Consider the following 18,778-nt stretch of genomic DNA (forward strand, 5'->3'; position numbering starts at 1 on the left):
CAACACCCACAAACGTGGCCTCTACTTCTGCCACAGTGTGTCTGACTGTAACATGCAGGATTACACAAAAATACATTTGTATGAATGAGTCAGTCAGGAAACGGAGCTAACCAGACACACTGCAGGAACTGCAGTTTGTTCTGCAGATCAAACACGACCGGCTTCCTTGGAACTCTGACATAACTTACAGTAAATGGATGTAAATGTACAGAAATCTAAAACATGCATCATGACTTCATGTGTCTCCAAACTCACGAGGAGACCTCAGTGACAGACTGCTGCTCCACAGAGGGACTGAAGTCTTTCATCGTCCAGACACAGGAAGACACCGAAGGACAAGAGACAATGGACCATCTGACGCTGCTGCATGAATTACCGGAAACCTAATTTAATATATTATTTATAGTTTTATTTCATGTTTTACATCTATTACGTGTTTCCATGACGACCAGCTGCTCCTACCTGCAGCACAGAAATAACGGTGAACAACCAGGTGAGCATGTGCAGAATGCCACCAGACCTGCAGACGACACAGACTTGTCCGTAAGGCCGGTGATGTTGTGGGGTGCAGGTGGACACTGACTGTGCTGTTGGAAAGGAGGACGCTGTCTAAGGTGCAGACAGTGACTCCCACCCACTCCATGAGGTGCTGGACAGACTCAGGAGCAGCTTCAGCCAGAGACTGCTGGCACCAAGAGACACACAGAGACACAACAAGTCTGGACAAGTCTGTCCTACCTGTGAGCACCAGTCTCTACAGCTGCTCCTCTAAATATCACACAGTCCAGTCCAGCAGATATCCAATAAGTGAAATCTTCCTCACATGCATCCTGCACTTCAACAATCAGTGTGTTCTCTGTACAGTCTCTCAAACACAAGTCTTTAGAAGGTTTTAGATTTACATATTGTATAGTTCACTGTTACTGCTTTTAATTTAACTATTCTAGTCTATTCTATACATATATATAAAACCTAAAACCTGGACGTAGTCTCTGTGACGTCCCCGCAGACTGTCTAAAAGAAGACTAAACTCTTTATAAGGTTTTAGATTTACATGTTTAGTTTACTGTTACTGGTTTTATTGAACTGTTATTTATACCTGTGTATAAAGTGTTAAAATAGGATATCGTGCAGGTGTATAGTGTTAAAGTTTTGTCACCGTTTGGGAGCTGCTGTAACAAAAACGATTTCCCTGCAGGGATTAATAAAGTGTTTCTGATTCTGACACTGAGGGAAAAGAGACGCGTTCTTTGGGTAGATTTTATTTCAGTGAACGTTCTACCAAAAACATCATCAATCAACAATAAGACAAATAAAGCGCAGTGACATTTCAAACATGCAAATACAAACAGGATCAGTGATAAAGTGTCAGCTCTCTACAGTCAGATGCTCCTTCAGTCGGCCTTCAGGGCAAACAGCACGTCGTCCTGGCTGACGTTGAGCCGCACTCGCTGCAGGACTCCCAGCCGGCTCGGCTCCAGCAGCAGCAGCCTGCAGGCTCCCAGACGCTGACACACCGCCAGGCCCTCCGACACGCTGACGGGCTGCAGACCCTCCACCCGACACAGAGCCTGCTGCTGCACAAACACCTGGCAGGCCGAAGAGAGGGGGAAGTCAGTATGCTACAGGTGAGGCTGGGTACAAACATCCACCCAAACAAACATCCACCCAAACAAACATCCACCCAAACATCCACCCACCCACCAATGTTTAACGGAGTCATTTTATGATGAAGGTGATGAAAGATTCATTTATGATCAGAATTATTCTGCGTGTCGGCCTGTTTGAGCTTCACCTGTTGGAACGTGGCCTCCTCCAATCCGATCCGTCGAAACTCTGCGATGACCGCCCTGAGGAAGAGCTGCTCCTGCACGGACGCACACCTGAACACAAACATCATCGTCATCATCATCATGCTAACGAGTCTACGATTCTCGGCTGCGACCAAAGCGAGACGCTCACTTGATGGCGGTGACGTAGGCGGATGAAAACATCTCGTTCAGCGCCTCCATCACGTGACTCATCCCGACCAATCCTGTGGCTGAAGGCTCGGCGGCTGAGTGCTCGCAGATCTCCGTCGCCCTGCGGCAGATGTCGAGACATCGGCGAGCGTCGCCCGACAGAGCGGCCACCTGCAGCAGAGAGAGAGAGAGAAAGGCAGTGAGTGGACGAGCTGGGCTCAGGTGAGGCGGCGGCGTGAAGAGACGTCCTCGCCGCTTACCTTCCTGGACACCAGCTGGAGCGCGTCCTCCTCGAAGGCCTTCACCTTGTTCAGCCTCGACATGATGATCTGCTGCAGCTGTTTGAAGCTGTACGGCTGGAACGACATCCGGGTCAAACCCTGCAAACATCAGAGCATCAGGTGAGCAGCCGCAGGTCTCACCTGTTCACCTGGAGAACGAGAAGCTTGTGGAGGGACCATCGCCATCTCCTGACCTCAGCATCGTCACAGACTCACAGTTTACAGGAATGAGAACAGACTGCAAGCTGTCACTGATGCTGAAGATATTAATATATTAATTCATGAGCATGACTGTAAAAGCTGCATGTTTTGTGGACGCAACACGGTAAACGATCTCGTTAGAAGGTGAAACCTGAGTAAAATTACTGTGATGATAAAAATGTAACTAACTGATCTGACTGTAGACGGGTGGAGACTGATGCATGTTTCCATGTCAGAGCGAAATGTGGTTTCACTTTCTGTCTCTGCTTTTTGTTTCCAGCGATGTGGGCGGCGCCTGAGTGTTAAACTTCAGTTCTTAGAAATTTGATGAAATTGAAATTCAAAGCATTGTTTATCACGACATGTCGGGTGATTCGAGGAAAGCAAGACCAGCTACCCGCCTCGAGACGGAGACATGAGTCAAGCAGAGAAAGAACGTGAACTCAACTCCACGGGCGCCATCGAGCAGAGCGTGGACGCTCTATAAAGTAGATTATAAAGTAGATCATAAAGTAGATTACTCCTCCAGGAGAAGTAAGGTGGTGTCCACACTCCTACACAGACACTGAAGGAAGATCCCTCTTAAACATGGACCCAGTGAAGACGAGCCAGGCTTCATCAGAACACGCTGTGATATAACATCTAGACTTCAGCTGTGTGAGGTCACAGTTAATGGATCAGCATCCTGCCTCCAAAGCCGGCTGGTCCAAAAACATCTGTCCACAGAGTGAGGGGCTCGTGGACGTGTGGAGGAGCAAAGATCTGACTTTGTACTCCAGGAGGCACATGAGGAGGATCAAATAAAAGGGGAGGAACAAAAACAAGCAGAGATACGATGAATATGACGAGCTGAAGAAGGGAGAGCAGGCAGGTCGTTAAAGTGACTGTGGCTCTCTGAGGAGAGGAATAAACCATCCTTCTCTCATTACTCTGACATTCAGCCAATAGCCAGTGTATGTAAACACAGCTGCAGCGCTGAAACCAGCCCCGCCTTCACACCACATGGATCCAGAAGGTCTGGACCTCCATCAGATGGAGCACGTTACATATGTATTAAGATTTCACTAAGGGTGGAGCTCCCTCACCAGTCTGCTGGCCACTCTGTTGATCATGATCCTCTCGGGCAGGTCCATGGTGTTGGCGATAGTCAGGACCACCAGGCGGGCGTGACGCCGTGTCGGCCAATCGAACAGGTTGTACATCACGTTCTGCTTCCTGGTCCACAGCAGGTCCAGCTGCACGAAGACGGTTAAAGACGGTTAGTTTAGGAGGAGCTCAGGGAGCCGGTACGAGACCACCAGCATGTTAGATGAGTCTGTGATAACCTGAGACAACACGAACACGATCATGTTTAAAATGCTGATTCGAAACATTCTGTTTGTTTACATTCATTAATCACAGAGCCCATAATTAACCAATTATTTTAAATCGTATTCAGCTGCAGCTGTGTAACTATGCTCAGCTGTACTCGAGTATTTGTTCTGATTACTGATTACTTCTGATCAAAAAGTAGTGAGTCGACAACTTTGCAAACAGCCAATCATCATCCAGAAGAAGGAGAAGAAGCAGAGGAGGTGGTTTCCAGGTCGCTGGGCCTGGAATCTTCTTCTTCTTCTTCTTCTTCTTCTTCTTCCCCTCCTCCTCCTCCTCCTTCTTCTTCATCTTCCCCTCCTCCTCCTTCTTCCCCTCCTCCTCCTTCTTCCCCTCCTCCTCCATCTCCTTCTTCTTCATCTTCCCCTCCTCCTCCTCCTTCTTCTTCCCCTCCTCCTCCTCCTCCTCTCCTCCTTCTTCTTCCCCTCTTCCTCCTTCTTCTTCCCCTCCTCCTTCTTCTTCCCCTCCTCCTCCTTCTTCTTCCCCTCCTCCTCCTCCTTCCCCTCCTCCTCCTCCTTCTTCCCCTCCTCCTCCTTCTTCTTCCCCTCCTCCTCCTTCTTCTTCCCCTCCTCCTCCTCCTTCTTCCCCTCCCTCTCCTCCTCCTCCTTCCAAAGTTACATAGAAATACTGTGCATCTTTATGAATGAAGAGTCAGACTTACGATCTGCCTCCTAGGTTGTTGTTTTATTTTATAATAACTACGGGTTCTTGTATAAGTGAATAAGTGTTTAAGGGAAAGCAACAGACAGGCGGAGGGAAAAATAAACAGACAAATAAATAAATAATAAAAATAAGAAGAGAGAAGGAGAAGAAGAAGGAGAGAGGTGGGGGTCCGTCAATCAGGAGGCATAGACTGAAGAGAGTGGAACAATGTCAAAAAGGGAGTTCCCCTTCTGTGTCTGATCTCCAGCTTTAGAAAACACTGCTGTCCCTGAGCCACTGACACTGCAGGGAGCTTTAGTTGACTTCCAGAGAAGAAGGAGATGGCGTCTCGCGAGTAAGGAAGTAAAAGCTAAAATATCTAACTGGTTACTGGTTACTGGTTATGATCTGCATCTGGAAGTCCGAAGGACAGAAGCACAGACTCTTAAGATGCTGCATTGGTTCAGTCTGTCAGATCAGGAGATGCAGAAGTTTCCCAGAGTCTTAAAGTAACTCTGTGACCGAGCCCAGCAGCATGACAAAGAGTTCTCTCTGATATATTCAGTATCTGCAACCTGTGCAGCGTCTGTGAGATGTAAATATCGTAGTTGAACATTCTGATGATTAATTAATTAACAAACTCGATGAGACGTCGCTCTCACCTCGTCTACGAGCAGCACGGTCGTCTCCTTCCTCGGTGCCGGGTTACTGAACCTCTTCTCCAGCAGAGCCGCCGCGTGGTCGGCCGTCGCCTTCTGACCCGTCAGTTTCTGCAGAGACGAGGCCGGACGGTCAGTGAACAAACAAAGACTGGAGGCAGGTCGCCTTCAGGTCTGTGGGGGGCGCTCTCTCCGCTCTCACCTGCAGGATCTGGACGTAGGCCTGATGAGGATCCGTCATCTTCATGCCGTTGATCTCGATGAAGTGGAAAGGAGGGATCTCGTCCACGTCGGCGGCGTGCTGCAGGCAGCGCATCACCTCGTGGACCGTGGCGGTCTTCCCTGTGCCCGGCACGCCTGAGATGTACATACACCTGAGACAGAAAGGACGAGGACGCGGCGGTGAGGGGACGGTCTGTCCAACGGGTTTTTTTAACTTCACATACGACTAAATGTTTCTTACCCGCCTGTGCCGTCGATGATTTTACTCTCAACGAAGCTGTAGATGTCCTGAAACTCCTGCTCCCTGCAGGGCAGAGACTCGGGCACAGAGGACACGTGAAGCCTGACGGGACACAAAACAGAGTCACACACCAACTGATTCAGGTGAAACTGGATCAGATTTTATGGAGGTGATGTCCTCCGTAGATCCGGGTCAGAGGTCACCTCGTTCTGGCCTCCTCCAGAACATTCGCGGGCTGTCGGGCCGGCAGCGACCTGCTGGGGATGCTGGGAGTTGCGCAATGAGGAGTGATCTGTCGGAACAGGAAACAGTCAGAAGAAAAGACAACAGAGAGCAGAGCGACTCGTCTGGGCGTCTGCAGGACTTCTACCTTCTTGCTGGGAGTTTTCCGCGGTGTTCTGGTCGATGAGCGAGTCTTCTGCTTCGAACGAGGAGTCCCGACGTGTCGACCTCTCTTCATCACGACCTCCTCGTCGCTGTCCAGCCCCGCCTCCTCTTCCCCTTCGTCGTCATCGTCCTCACTGCTGCTCTGCAGCTCCTTTTTGGAGGGAACAAACTCGTCCTCGTCGTCCGAGTTCAGGTCCTGATGGTTGTCCAGAAGATTCCTGATCGAACAGACGGAGAAGTTCAGACCCAGAACTCACCTGTGAACAGCGAACTGACGGAGAGTCACGGTGACGCCGACTCACAGCTGTTTCCTGATGCGAGACGACACCAGCTGAGCCGACTTCCTCTTGGAGCTCCTCGGAGTGTCGGCGACCGGCAGCATCGGAGAGTTTTCATGATCCACCTCGGCCCTGTCCACGCAACAGACGACGGTCGGTCAGATTTTAACGGTACGGACGGACGTCGAGAACTCGATTACCAGGCGTCGGTTCATTGCTTTAAGATTTAACATTTAAAGCAGTAAAGTAGTAAGTCCTGCTGTGACTTACATTCCCACAGCGGTGTCGTGTCAGTAAATTGAAGAAGTCACCGTTACCTGCCCGGTCCTCCACACTATGCCTCCACCTCCCGCACTGAGAGCCGGGCGGGTCCAGAACTTTCACAGTGTTGATGTGAGATGATTTTTTGACTCTAATCGTCTTTGTGTTTGAAATCATCTCCCATATTTATTGTTTCACCACGTGTCTGCTCGTGGAGCTTCTCAGGTCGGACACAATCTAACGTTCACTCCGAGCTTCATCAGGACACACGCGACATGTCGTACCTTTAATATTTAAAGTCAGTAAACATGAATGTACTCACAGGACTGCCAGCGCCGGCTCCTTCAGGGTTTTCGGTTCTTTCCTCCGAGACGGCGTGGTCGCCCTGTTTGGAGACACGTGACGGGTTTTTGGTGTTATGGCACTTTGATTTCTTAGAAAACAATCAACCCAAACCTGTTACGGTAACACCAGCTGTGCAGACTGACACCTCAGAAGACCTCAAACCACAAACACCAGGGTGTGACAGGAAGCAGCTCTTCAGCGTCTGACTCACTTCTTTGTCCTCGGCGTGGCGTTTCTTCTCCTCGGCGTCTTTACCGAGCCGGTCGGTAAGCCTGCCTCCGTCACCTCACCCCGCTGAGGACTTTCATCCAACAGCTCCCTGGAAGAGGCACCGATGCATCTAAACCTTGAACCAGCTCATTTACGTCCACGTGGACGCGGACTGTCCCGTCTGTTACTCAAAGATTGGGTACATTTAGGCAAACTTAACGGAGACATAACGGATCACGAGAACGAGCGTCACGCCGTGCGGATGGTTCGTAGCCTCGACTCGACCGTTAACGTAACTCAGCTCGTAAACTATCGACACCGAGGTCGCCCTGCATCTACGTCACAGAGCGGCGTCCTCGAACCAGAACTCAAATCTGATGTATCCAAAGCTCGACGTGGACTGACCTGCTGCTGTCGTCTGGAGGACTGCTCGTCCCAGAGAGTCTGGTGAGGAAGACGGAGGACGACTTCAGGCAGAACACGTCGTCCTCAGCGCCGTGGTTCTTTCTGAGCGGCGTCTGTGGGGACGACTGAGGAGGAGAGGACGACAACCTTTGAGCCAGAACCACCTGCGACTCCAGATCCTCCTTCAGCAGCTGACACAGGACGTCATCGTGGATCATGGACGACTTCTCTGGACCTGACGGGACGATGAGAGACAACAGGACATTAGACAGTCTGCAGGGACGTCACAGGGACTACGTCCAGGTTTTAGACAGTCCCATAATACTCGTCTGGCGTTACTCACTGCTGAGCTCCAGTTTCTTGCGGACCCCGGGCGTCCGGGCCGAGGCGGTCCTCCTCTTGGCGCTGAGACATTTGGACGCCGACAGTTTGGTGGCGGAGTGCAGTGACTCGGCCTCGGCGGCGCCGGCCTTCCCCGCGCTCATCGTGGCTCTGCTGTACCTCGCTTCCCCCGACGTGGCCCGGCGCATGATGCCGAGGTCCGGAGTCGGCAGGGCGCGACGAGAAAGGCCTCGAGACGCTGGGGCCGCCGTGGGAGGGGAGCAGGGAGGTGAAGGTGGCAGGGACGGTTTGGGACAGGACGGAGGAGAAGCAAGTTCAGAGTCCAGCAGAGAAGAGTCCACCGCTTTGAAGTTCTTAGAGTCCCAGGACAGCTTCACGTACAGGGTGTCCTTATCGTCAGAGTCCGGGAACGGAGCTGCTCCATCCAGGTGCTTCACCTGTGAGACAAAGAAACTTAAAGGCTCAGTCCAGCAGCACCACACAGACCGGAGTCAGTTCTGACAAACACTCGACAGAAAACCGGCTCGAGTACCTCAGACTAAAAGAAACCTTAAAGAACCTTCAGACGGGAACCTGCTCCCGGTGTCGTCGTACTCAAAGAGGATCTGAGATTTTACTTCAAGACCAGTGAAGACCAAAACGTGGCGTCACGGTCGCCTCACAGCAGGAAGGTTCCTCAGCTGGTCTTCATGTTCTCCACGTGTCTGCGTGGGTTCTCCAAACACATGAACCATAACGACCGTTACAGATAACTGACGGTTCATCTGCAGCCGCGTGAAGTCCGAATCTTGACTACATGAGCTGAATGTGAATTAATCATTTACGTCACAGAGAATCTGCAGAACACGTGAGACCCAACAAAGAGAATAACTGCCATAAATAATATTTGTAATTATTTCAATAATGTTTTGTTCACATATGATTTATTTTACTAAACTAAACATGCAAGCAGACGAAGTTCTGAGCTGTGTTTAAGTTTAAAGTGATGCAGAATGATTTATTCTGATGAAACGTGTAAATAAATGTTTGTTTTGTCTATCGTCCTCTGATGACGGAGCGACCTGAGGGCAGCACACCTGAACATCAACACCTGAGCGCCCTCTGCTGGACAGATCGCATGACAACATGTGCTGATTGTGTACGCAGTGTGGAGGCATGTAGTAAATATGAAGTTATTAATAACTGAAGTTATTTATTTAGTTCATGTTTTTCATAAAGATGCTGATGATCCAGATCAGGGCCGATCCGGACGTATCTTAATAGATAACAGACGTCGGTGAAGGTGAGCGTCCTTCACCTGCACAGGTCTGAGGATGGACTCGGCGTTGACCTCGTCGTCACAGCTCCGCCCGTCATAGTAGAAGATCTCCTGAGGGTGAGGCTCTCTGCCCAGCAGCTTCAGTTTGCTCAAAGGCACCTCGGACACACGAGCGAACCACTGAACCACCGCCTTCTTCTGCTTCCCGCTCTCTGAAACAGCGAGAGAGAGAGGAGGCGTTCAGCCTGAATCCACGTCAGCGCGGCGACTCGTCTCGAGTGACTCACCGTCTCCGAACAGCTTGAGGACTTTGGCCACGTACGGGTTGTCTTCGTCTTCTCCCTCGATGAGGATGTGTTGGCCGGTGTTGATGACCGTGGTCCTCGGGAGACCCTCCACGCTGATGGCCAACGAGCTGGAGACAAAGAGCCAGAGTCCATCATGGAAGGAAACGCTGGACTTTCACAATAAAACGACTGACACAATAAAACGCAGACTGTCTAAAACCTGGACGTAGTCTCCGTGACGTCCCCGCAGACTGTCTAAAACCTGGACGTAGTCTCCGTGACGTCCCCGCAGACTGTCTAAAACCTGGACGTAGTCTCCGTGACGTCCCCGCAGACTGTCTAAAACCTGGACGTAGTCTCCGTGACGTCCCCGCAGACTGTCTAAAACCTGGACGTAGTCTCTGTGACGTCCCCGCAGATGTAAAATTTGGACACGCCCTCCTGCCCCGAGTACAGGATGACATCATCAACAACTTTTTTTCTGTTTTATCAGGAAATGACAAACTCTAAAACACCATGAAGGACACCTGAACACACCTGAACACACCTGAACACACCTGAACACATGAAGTGTGTCAGTGCTGGACAGACACTGGAGGACCGAGGACACAAACAAACATCAAATGGACCCGAATTCAGTTGAATAATAGTTGCACGTGTTCAATAAAATCCAGATAATCAATAAACTCACCGATAGTCGTAGGTTTTTAGCTTCCGGTTGGACCTTAAAGGGCCCCCGAGCCACCTGTAGACCCTCCTCACTCTCAGTCTCGCGGAGTATTTCATCGTACGTTCCTCGTGCTCTCTCTCACGTCAGACGGTGATCGATGCAGATATCGATTACAGATGATCGCTTCAGTCGGAGTGACGTCGTCTGTCGAGTTCAGATAAATAAATTAAAAAACCTGCACGCGCGCGTCACCGTCAGGATTTCGCGCGGAAACTGGTTCTGACCAACCCCTCGGCGTTACGTCACAGCGTGACTCGTGGGCGGAGCGGGAGGATCTGCGTGGATCTCATTGGCTGCTGTGTGTCGCCGCTATGCGCCTGCGCGGTCGCCATGTTAGGAAGGTCAAGCTCCTTGAGTACACCTCTACGGAACCCCTAAAGGGTCACACAGATTTTATTCCACCTGTGAAAACGAGATAATTAATTGGAGATCTGGATAAAACAAAACTCCTCTGACACTGCTACACTAAATGATGTTTCCTGCAATGATTTAATACACGACACTATTGTTTTGTTTTCTCCAGATCTCGAATTAATTATCTCGTTATCACAGGAAAACAGGTGCAATAAAATGTATGTATGTATGACCCTTTAGGGCTTCCGTACACCACATCAGCTGTAACTTTATTTAACTCATTTCTGAACCGACATAATTAATTATATGTAATTGTAATTCATTATTAGTTATATTATGATTGTTATAATATTGTTTTGTAATAATTTAATCAATTCATAATAAAATAAATGCTTATTCCCAGTGTTATACAATGTCTAAATATCATGGAGAGTCATGGAGACTACGTCCAGGTTTTAGACAGTCTGCGGGGACGTCACAGAGACTACGTCCAGGTTTTAGACAGTCTGCGGGGACGTCACTGAGACTACGTCCAGGTTTTAGACAGTCTGCGGGGACGTCTCGGAGACTACGTCCAGGTTTTAGACAGTCTGCGGGGACGTCACAGAGACTACGTCCAGGTTTTAGACAGTCTGCGGGGACGTCACAGAGACTACGTCCAGGTTTTAGACAGTCTGCAGGGACGTTGTTATAAAAATTTGTATTATACTGGGGTTCAGATGTTCTAACTCATATGTGTGTTTCCTCTCTTTTGCACGTCTGCAAAAGAGAGATATCATGTCTTGCAGGGAGAGATATCAGTAGCTCAAGGACCGGAGAGACAAGGACGTCAGAAACAGGCCTGAGAAGTGTCGTTCTGATACATAATGTTCAATACTGGGCAGAAAACTAAAAAGGAATGTTATGATATTATCTGTATCAGGTGGGAAGTGTCCGAGACAGCCCATTTTAAAAACTGTATAAGAACCAGCTGTTAGAGCTCCTCGAGGAGCCTTTTCTCTGTGACCCCTTCTGTGTGTTGCACTGTGAAACACTCCTTCTTGTACAAGAATAATAAATTCAACTTAAACTTTGATACTTTGAATCCAGTCTTCCTTATTCAAGGGTGCTGCTTTAATGTATATTGGGTTTTTCCATTCATCTAACAGTGGTATTGGGTTTTGGCTGCATCAGGACAGCTGAACATACCACCATGCTGTGGTGGAAGAAGTACTCACATCCTTTATAAACCTGATTCCAAATAAAGTTGGAATACAAACAAATAAAATCAAAATGCAGTGATCTGCAAATCCTGTTCAACTTCCCTGAAAGAAAAGTTTGAATGAAACTGTGATGCAGCATGTAGCATTAGCTGGATCAATAATGACTAATAATAATAATTATCTGTAAACTGTTATTTCAGAAAGAAGCTACAGGCATAAACATGAGGGTTTAATACTTCACAGTGTTTCTAACTTTAAAATGTCGAGTCATTTGGGTGTGTGTGTGTGTGTGTGTGTGTGTGTGTGTGTGTGTTTGGGTTTCCATTCCTGAGAAATGAAACTCAGACTGGTAGCTCCGCCTGTGAAATCCACTCTGCCTTCAGTGTGAACATTTAAAGCTGCTGCTCAGCATCACAACATTTACAGAGAAGAAGAAGCTTGGACCTCTGAACCCGAACAGAACCAGAACAGAACCACTGAGAGGAGGAAACAGCTGAATGATGAGGTGAGTCATAAAGATTTATTCAATGTCTGGTAAAATATTAACATTTATACAACAGTCAGGTCAGAACAAGTGATGTGATTGGACAAGAGAGCTGACTTAATGTTAACGTTACATTAACGTTACATTAACGTTACATTAAGGTTACATTAACGTTACATTAATGTTACATTAACGTTACATTAACGTTCACCATCTATAGATTATAACAAAGAACATATTTCTACAAGTACTTTAAAACCATTTACTGCATACTGCTGTTAGAAATGTTTCTGCAGCGTTGACAGAACGTTCCAAAACGAACATATTATCAGTTTGAAGTGAACTGCGCTGTCCCTTTAAGAAATATGACACCTGAACAATTCATTACGTGTCCGTAACAACACATTACGTCACCTGTTCAAATCATATTAAAGTCTCTGTAAAGGCAATTCCATGTTTTCTTTCAAACACAATAAACACGTGAAAAGACTTTGAACGATATTTGACTGAAATGTGGTTCAAACAGGTTTTCACCTGTTTTTGTGGGCGGTCCTAAAACTTCAACCCGCCCAGAGCGGTTCAGAGGACACGCCCCCACAGTCCTGGAGCTGAGAGCGCATTTTTACCTGATTTTGACACCTAATTTCATAAACATGTCGATATTTGTAATCATTTAAATTTGGCTGGGTGGTTAATAACACTTTCTTCTTTAGTCTGACAAACTCAAAACACATATTTATGTTGACTTTACACGCACTTTAAGACTTAAAGTTATGCATTGATAATCCATGTATGGAAAACTGTTGCAAAGGAATATAAACTGGAGGGAGATATTATCATTCTTAAATGGTGTGCACATGACTCAGACTTTACACCGAATAAACTGGATAACAGATTTAAGGACTGGACAGCTAAAGGAATAACGGCTCTATGCAATGTAATTTTTAAAAAGGACAATGCATAAGGGTCTGTTTGTTCAACTGAGTATGTCAAAGCTAAATTTCACACAAATGGAAGGAGTTTGGTTGGGAATATTTGATAAGGTATTTTATCACAGAAATCGTATTATGGTGCAGCTCCCCAACCAGCTGGAGGAACTGTAGAAACCAAAAGGCAAACCATTACCATGTAATGTGGAACTGCCCTGTTATCAAAGACTACTGGAAACGGAAACAAAAATGTGAAATCACTGATGATGTGTTTTAATATGTGTTGTTTTTGTTCTCCATCAGTGCTGCTCAGAGTCCAACAACACTGGAGTCCAAACTGGAGGCCCTGCAGTGCCACTTCACCTGGGATCTGGACTGGAGCAGGTCCAAACTTTTCTGTCTCAGGGACAATATAGAGGACATTGGTACCGAGGAGGGAAACAGCTGGCTGGGTCACATTTACAACCTGCAGGGGTTCATTCAATACAAGTTAGGGTTCACTGAAGACACCCAGAGTTTGTTCAACAAGGCTGCAGAGGCCTTCAGCCAGACAAGAGGGGCAGCTGAGGGTCCCTGGTTAGTGGTGAACTACGGGAACCTGGCCTGGCTGCACCACCACCTGGGAGACCAAGCAGAGAGTCAGGCTTACCTGTCAAAGGTCGACGCCCTGATGGAAAAATATCCATCTCCATCCCAGGACGAGCTCCACCCGGAGATCTACGCTGAAAAAGCCTGGACCCTGATGAAGTTCAGCACAGATAAAAGGCTGCTGGCTGCAGATTACTTCCAGAGAGCCATCAGGATGCAGCCGGACATGGTGGAGTGGAACACCAGCTATGTCATTGGGTTAGTGAGGTCCTTTAAACACAGCAAAGAAGAGCTGGGGGCTGACGTCTTTGAGAAAATGAGAATCGCCAAAGAACAGGATCCAGAGAACTTGTACCTCGCTGTTGTTTATCTTCAGCAACGTGCTAAGAGAGGAGAAAGAGTCGAAGATGAAGCACGTGAGTTATCCAGAAAGGTTTTAAGAAATCCTGTCAGCAGCTACAGTGGGATGAAACCATTAATAAGGCTGTACAGAAGCTCTGAGTCTATTGATGAGGCCATTGATCTGACAGAGGAGGCTCTGAAAGAACATCCAGATTCACGTTATCTGAAGAGATGTGCTGCTCTCTGCTACAAATGGAAGATCGTATATTTCAGTGACAATCGTCCAAAGCAAAGCATGGTAGACAGAGCAATCAGCCTCCTTAAGGAGGTGATTGGTCTTTACCGTGATTCTTCACTTGTGAAGAAAATGGACCTTGCAAATATGTACGCAAAGTCAACCCACAGTCAGGCTAAAGCTGAGCAGATATACCAGCAACTACTAGAAAGTGATCTGGAACCTGCAGACAAACAAGTGCTCTACAACAACTACGCAAAATATTTAAACTTCGATCGGCGCGATAGAAACAGGTCAATAAAATATCACATGATGGCGGCAAAGATACCGGAACAATCCTTCTTCCGTGACAACAGCATCAGTGTTCTGGAGAAGATTAGAGACAGAAACAGGCACCGAATGTGCAGAGAAATCGAGGCCTTCCTGGCAAACCTGCAGGAGCCGTAGTGTTGGATGGATAGATGGGGAACTGGTGGAGGTGGAGGTGGAGGTGGGGATTGCCCTCCTGGTGCCACCTTGTCTAGAGAAACTCTTGAATGCCCCCCATGGCTAGCTTTCCATCGTTATCATAACATCCACTGTGGACATGTTGAGATGTTTTTAATATAATTCAGTTCATTAGATGATTCATTAAAACATATTTTTAATCACAGGTTCTTCTTCTTAACTCCCATGTACCCGTAGTGTTTCCTATGTTCCTGTTGTGTTGATCAGTTTTTGCTTTAGCTCTGTATTTTCAGTTCATGTAAGAACAGGATACTTTATACCAGATGAAATGTGCTTTGCTGTAAAATCAAACTCGTTAATTTGATTTAGAATCTGAACATTATCACCAGATTCAAACAAAGTATGTCATGCTGTCTCAGCTGTACACAATACTAACACTATGAAATAAACATGATGTGCACTAAGAAAACTGGTTTAACTTTTTTATTTCAGTGAATATTTTTTAAGAAATTCATGTAGCTCAAACTAGAACATGTATAAATAAATGTTGAGGCATAGCACACCACTGAAATCAACTTCCAACATTCAAACTTTAAAACATTTGTTGAAGATTTAATGATTTATGTTGTTTTCTATAAAGTTAATCTTTTTGTGTAACTGCGACATCTAGTGGTTCAAACTTGGTACTGCAACCCAAATTCAAACCAGGAGAGTTGTGATTCTTCAGGAATCAATGAGAAACACACGAGTAATAAACGAGGCTCTTTATTTCCAGACAAATGTTACACAGAAACACATTTTCTACATTTTCACGAATCCAACAGGGGTCAAAAAATGTCCATAATTATCTGAAAACAGTTTTTATTCTCTCAGAGGGTTTGAACCACAGACTGATGAGGCCGATCGGCTGCTGTACATATTCCAACGTCTAAAACTGGAAAATTACTTAAAAAAAAAAAATTCAAAAAGGTAAAAAAAAAAAAAAAACAAAGGTAGAAAAGTGAAATCACTCGTTTCCTCTTCGACTCTTCTTGTGGCTCTTTTTTGAACTCCTGTCGTGTGAAAGAAAACATTCGGTTAAATGTCTCAGTTTTCATCAACGTAAAAAAAAAACATTCTGATCATTTTATTTCACTTAAATATCGAAACTCAAAGCCGCCAAACATTTCTTGTGATAACGAGATGTTTATGTCGAATGTTGTTATCCCAAAATAACGACGTAATTAATACGAGGATAGTCTGGTATATTAAATCACTGCAGAGGAGTATATGATCAGCATGATGTGTGTTTGAATCATTACGTAGAGATCTACGATTAAACATTCATTATTTGGACATAAATTACTCGAGAGAGATCTTGAGAAAACAAATGAAATTAACTCGTTATCACGAGAAAACAGAGGAAATAAAATGTCTGATGACCGGGTGTCTCGGACCTCAACAACACACAAGAGATAATCAGTAGGTGGCGCCAATTCTCGGTTCAGAGACGGCGTCATTAAAAACAAACAAACAGGAAACAGGAAGTAAACCAGACGTTTGTCCAAATCCAAAAACTGTTTTTTTGTCGTTTCCATGAAACATTGCGAACGTGATATTTCGAATACGTTAAGCGTCACTCACCTCTCCGGAGACTTGGAGTGGCTGCGGTGTCGGTGGCTTCTGTGGTGACCTGGATCAAAGAAACAAATCAACAGTCAGAACAGGCGATGACGTGGCTAACCTCCATCCTACAGAACTTGGACCTGCTCGGTTCTGTCGGTTTACCTGGAGATTTGGAGCGGTGCCGTCTTTCTCTGGACCGGCTGCGATGTCGTCGGGGGCTCTTGCTGCGATGGCGCTCTCTCCGCGGCGACGGGCTAAGACGACATTAACGAGCGTGAGCTGCAAATATTATATTTAGGAGTGAAGAGATAATTTCAAAGGCAGGAAGTGAACGCACCTTCGCCTCTTTGGAGATCGGCTCCTCCTGCAGGAAAATAAACTCACGTTAGAAATCACTTCAGATATTTTGTCTTCTCCGCGTACGACATGCGATCAAACGATTAAAAACCACAAACCGTCTGGGTGAGCGGCTGCGTCTGTAACGAGGTGACGGAGATCGGCGAGGTCTGTCGTTGTCACGGTAACTGCGTCTGTGGGGTTCAGGCGTCTGGAGTCGCTCCGGCTGCAAGAACAAAACACGGAAAACATTTTAAAACCTGTGACGACAAACAGACGCTGTCAACGTTAAACACACCAACACGACGGTCAAAATAACAAATTAAAAGCTCTCATGTTTCATTTCTTATAAAAAGGCTTTTATTGTCTAACTCACCTTCTCTTCTTCCTCGTCTTCTTCTTCGCTGCTCTCCACCTCATCCAGGTCTTCCTCCAGAGCGCTGATACGTGGGTCCAACATCTCGGCCTCCTCGAGGACGTGCCGCTTCTGTAACACACACACACACACACACACACACACACACACACACACACACACACACACACACACACACACACACACACACACACACGGTGAAGGCCATCGAACAAGCCGCGTGCGAGCAGTCGTGATGTAATAAACGTACGTACCTGGAGGCGGGGCAGAATGATGTCACACATCCTCTCTGCGTGAAGAAGCTCGTCGATGAACTCGTCCACGTGCATCAACTCAAACTCTGAAACGACAAAGACACGAAGCGACTTCAGCGACCTGATCACACGTCCACGCCGCTTTGCTCTGTGGGCGTTGACCCAAAGGCATTGTGGTTGTCGTAGTCGTTTGATCAGGACGAGCTCCATGATCGATAAATACACACGACACGCGTGAACCAGAAAACCTGTTGATCAGGTGGTTTGTCTCTGAAATTTCCACAGAAACCTGAAAATAATGAGAAAGTTTGATGATTCAGAACAAAGTCAGTGTGAGCGGCTTCTTCAGCGTCCAATCAGGGCGAGACTCAGGGTTTCATTCAAGAACTTGTACAAGGTTTTGTTCGAGGACTCGTTTGTTCGAGGACTCGTTCGTTCGAGGACTCGTTCGTTCGAGGACTCGTTTGTTCGAGGAGTGCTAAAGCTGGATCAGTTGAATCCAAAGCAGGATCAGGCGGAGCCATCAGAGGATCAACACATGAAGGTCGACAGAAAAACAAACTTCACCGGATGAAGAGAAGTTTCTGTTCAAAGTTAAACATTTACAAAAATATATAATCACATTATTTGTCTCTTAATTTATTTAGAATATTTTAGATCATTTCTTACGCTCTGCATTCTTCAGATTCAAATGATATATGACGATAAATATCAAAAAGGAAAATCCATCATAAACATTTTTCTGACATAACGTGGCTGTGACTAAGCACGCTGTGACATCAAACATGAGTTTAAACACTCACCTCCGTTTCTGTTCTGAGTTTTGATCTTTCTGTAGTCGTTGTAAAGCGGCTCCAGATATTTGTAGCAGTCCACCGCGGTGCCCGTCAGCCTCATGTACATCGCTCCGAGTAAACGGACGTATCTGAAGAAAGACAGAGAGAACGCGGCCAACATGAAGCTCAGCAGGTACACAGGAACACCTTTATACGACTGTCTGACTGACTGTCTCTCTGAATCTGACACCTGATTAGCGGTGTCCGCTCTGATTGGTCCACAGACTAAGACTCACTTGAAGTCTTCGTTCTTGATGAACTCCACGATGATGTCTTTTTCAGGCTGGATCTGCAGCATCTTCAGAGTGAGGCAGAGGAACGGAGTCGGCTTGATGTTCCCCCCGTAAACTCCACCGACGTACTTCAACTCCATCGCTTTGTCCACGACCAGCTCAGCTGTGGACGACACAACGAGCATTCAGGTTAACACGGTGTAACTTTGGAGAAGTACGTAACGCTTTACGGCACTAAGTCACACAGCAGCAACTATTTCACTGATTCTGGTGAAACTGGATCATATTTTATGGAGGAAATGTTTTCTGGTTTTCCCTCTGATGTACTCCGGCTGCTCCGGCTGACTGCTGTTGTCAGGAATATTCAGGCACACATCTCTGCAGAGCTCCCACTTTAACTAGGATGAGACTAGACTAGATTTTATTTTTAGGTCATATCGTCCAGCCTTGGACAGACACACACATATATATCCATA

At 46.8% G+C, this 18,778-nt stretch overlaps 3 protein-coding genes across 4 annotated transcripts; 1 reads left to right on the forward strand and 2 right to left on the reverse strand.

The window, feature by feature from the left end:
• Positions 1 to 1,246: 1,246 nt before the first annotated feature.
• Positions 1,247 to 10,312, reverse strand: orc1 (origin recognition complex, subunit 1). 2 transcript variants are annotated; one of them, XM_027290588.1, is made up of 18 exons: positions 10,043 to 10,312; positions 9,352 to 9,479; positions 9,104 to 9,276; positions 7,808 to 8,243; positions 7,465 to 7,699; positions 7,061 to 7,168; positions 6,827 to 6,889; positions 6,268 to 6,375; positions 5,949 to 6,183; positions 5,782 to 5,870; positions 5,579 to 5,680; positions 5,318 to 5,489; positions 5,119 to 5,226; positions 3,529 to 3,678; positions 2,222 to 2,341; positions 1,963 to 2,132; positions 1,796 to 1,883; positions 1,247 to 1,589 (listed from the first exon to the last, which is right to left on the reverse strand). In XM_027290588.1, exons 1-18 carry the CDS (start codon positions 10,135 to 10,137, stop codon positions 1,395 to 1,397), a joined length of 2,775 nt encoding a protein of 924 aa, XP_027146389.1. In that variant the 5' UTR covers positions 10,138 to 10,312; the 3' UTR covers positions 1,247 to 1,394. The 2 variants fall into 2 exon arrangements, with proteins under 2 accessions (XP_027146389.1, XP_027146390.1); XM_027290589.1 differs by lacking the exon at positions 7,061 to 7,168.
• A 1,673-nt stretch (positions 10,313 to 11,985) lies between these two features.
• On the forward strand, positions 11,986 to 15,131 carry LOC104936071 (interferon-induced protein with tetratricopeptide repeats 1). Its single transcript, XM_019263928.2, has 2 exons — positions 11,986 to 12,142; positions 13,354 to 15,131. The coding sequence occupies exons 1-2, from the start codon at positions 12,135 to 12,137 to the stop codon at positions 14,660 to 14,662; spliced, it is 1,317 nt and encodes a 438-aa protein (XP_019119473.2). The 5' UTR covers positions 11,986 to 12,134; the 3' UTR covers positions 14,663 to 15,131.
• Positions 15,132 to 15,411: 280 nt separating this feature from the next.
• On the reverse strand, positions 15,412 to 18,502 carry prpf38a (pre-mRNA processing factor 38A). Its single transcript, XM_019263929.2, has 9 exons — positions 18,306 to 18,502; positions 18,037 to 18,158; positions 17,234 to 17,319; positions 16,980 to 17,090; positions 16,723 to 16,829; positions 16,605 to 16,631; positions 16,430 to 16,521; positions 16,286 to 16,334; positions 15,412 to 15,714 (listed from the first exon to the last, which is right to left on the reverse strand). Exons 1-9 carry the CDS (start codon positions 18,485 to 18,487, stop codon positions 15,669 to 15,671), a joined length of 822 nt encoding a protein of 273 aa, XP_019119474.1. The 5' UTR covers positions 18,488 to 18,502; the 3' UTR covers positions 15,412 to 15,668.
• Positions 18,503 to 18,778: the final 276 nt, after the last annotated feature.

This window comes from Larimichthys crocea, chromosome XVII, assembly GCF_000972845.2.
Source record: "Larimichthys crocea isolate SSNF chromosome XVII, L_crocea_2.0, whole genome shotgun sequence".
NCBI lineage: Eukaryota > Metazoa > Chordata > Actinopteri > Sciaenidae > Larimichthys > Larimichthys crocea.

Coding starts and splice junctions, on each gene's coding strand:
- orc1 (XM_027290588.1), bottom strand. CDS start 10,137: ATGAAATACTCCGCGAGACTGAGAGTGAGGAGGGTCTACAGGTGGCTC. Junction 2,342..3,528: donor ACAGAGTGGCCAGCAGACTG/GTGAGGGAGCTC, acceptor TGATGTTTGCAG/GGTTTGACCCGGATGTCGTT. Junction 1,884..1,962: donor GCCTACGTCACCGCCATCAA/GTGAGCGTCTCG, acceptor GTTTGTGTTCAG/GTGTGCGTCCGTGCAGGAGC.
- prpf38a (XM_019263929.2), bottom strand. CDS start 18,487: ATGCTCGTTGTGTCGTCCACAGCTGAGCTGGTCGTGGACAAAGCGATG. Junction 16,830..16,979: donor AAGACGAGGAAGAAGAGAAG/GTGAGTTAGACA, acceptor TTGTTCTTGCAG/CCGGAGCGACTCCAGACGCC. Junction 16,632..16,722: donor CGCAGCCGCTCACCCAGACG/GTTTGTGGTTTT, acceptor ATTTTCCTGCAG/GAGGAGCCGATCTCCAAAGA.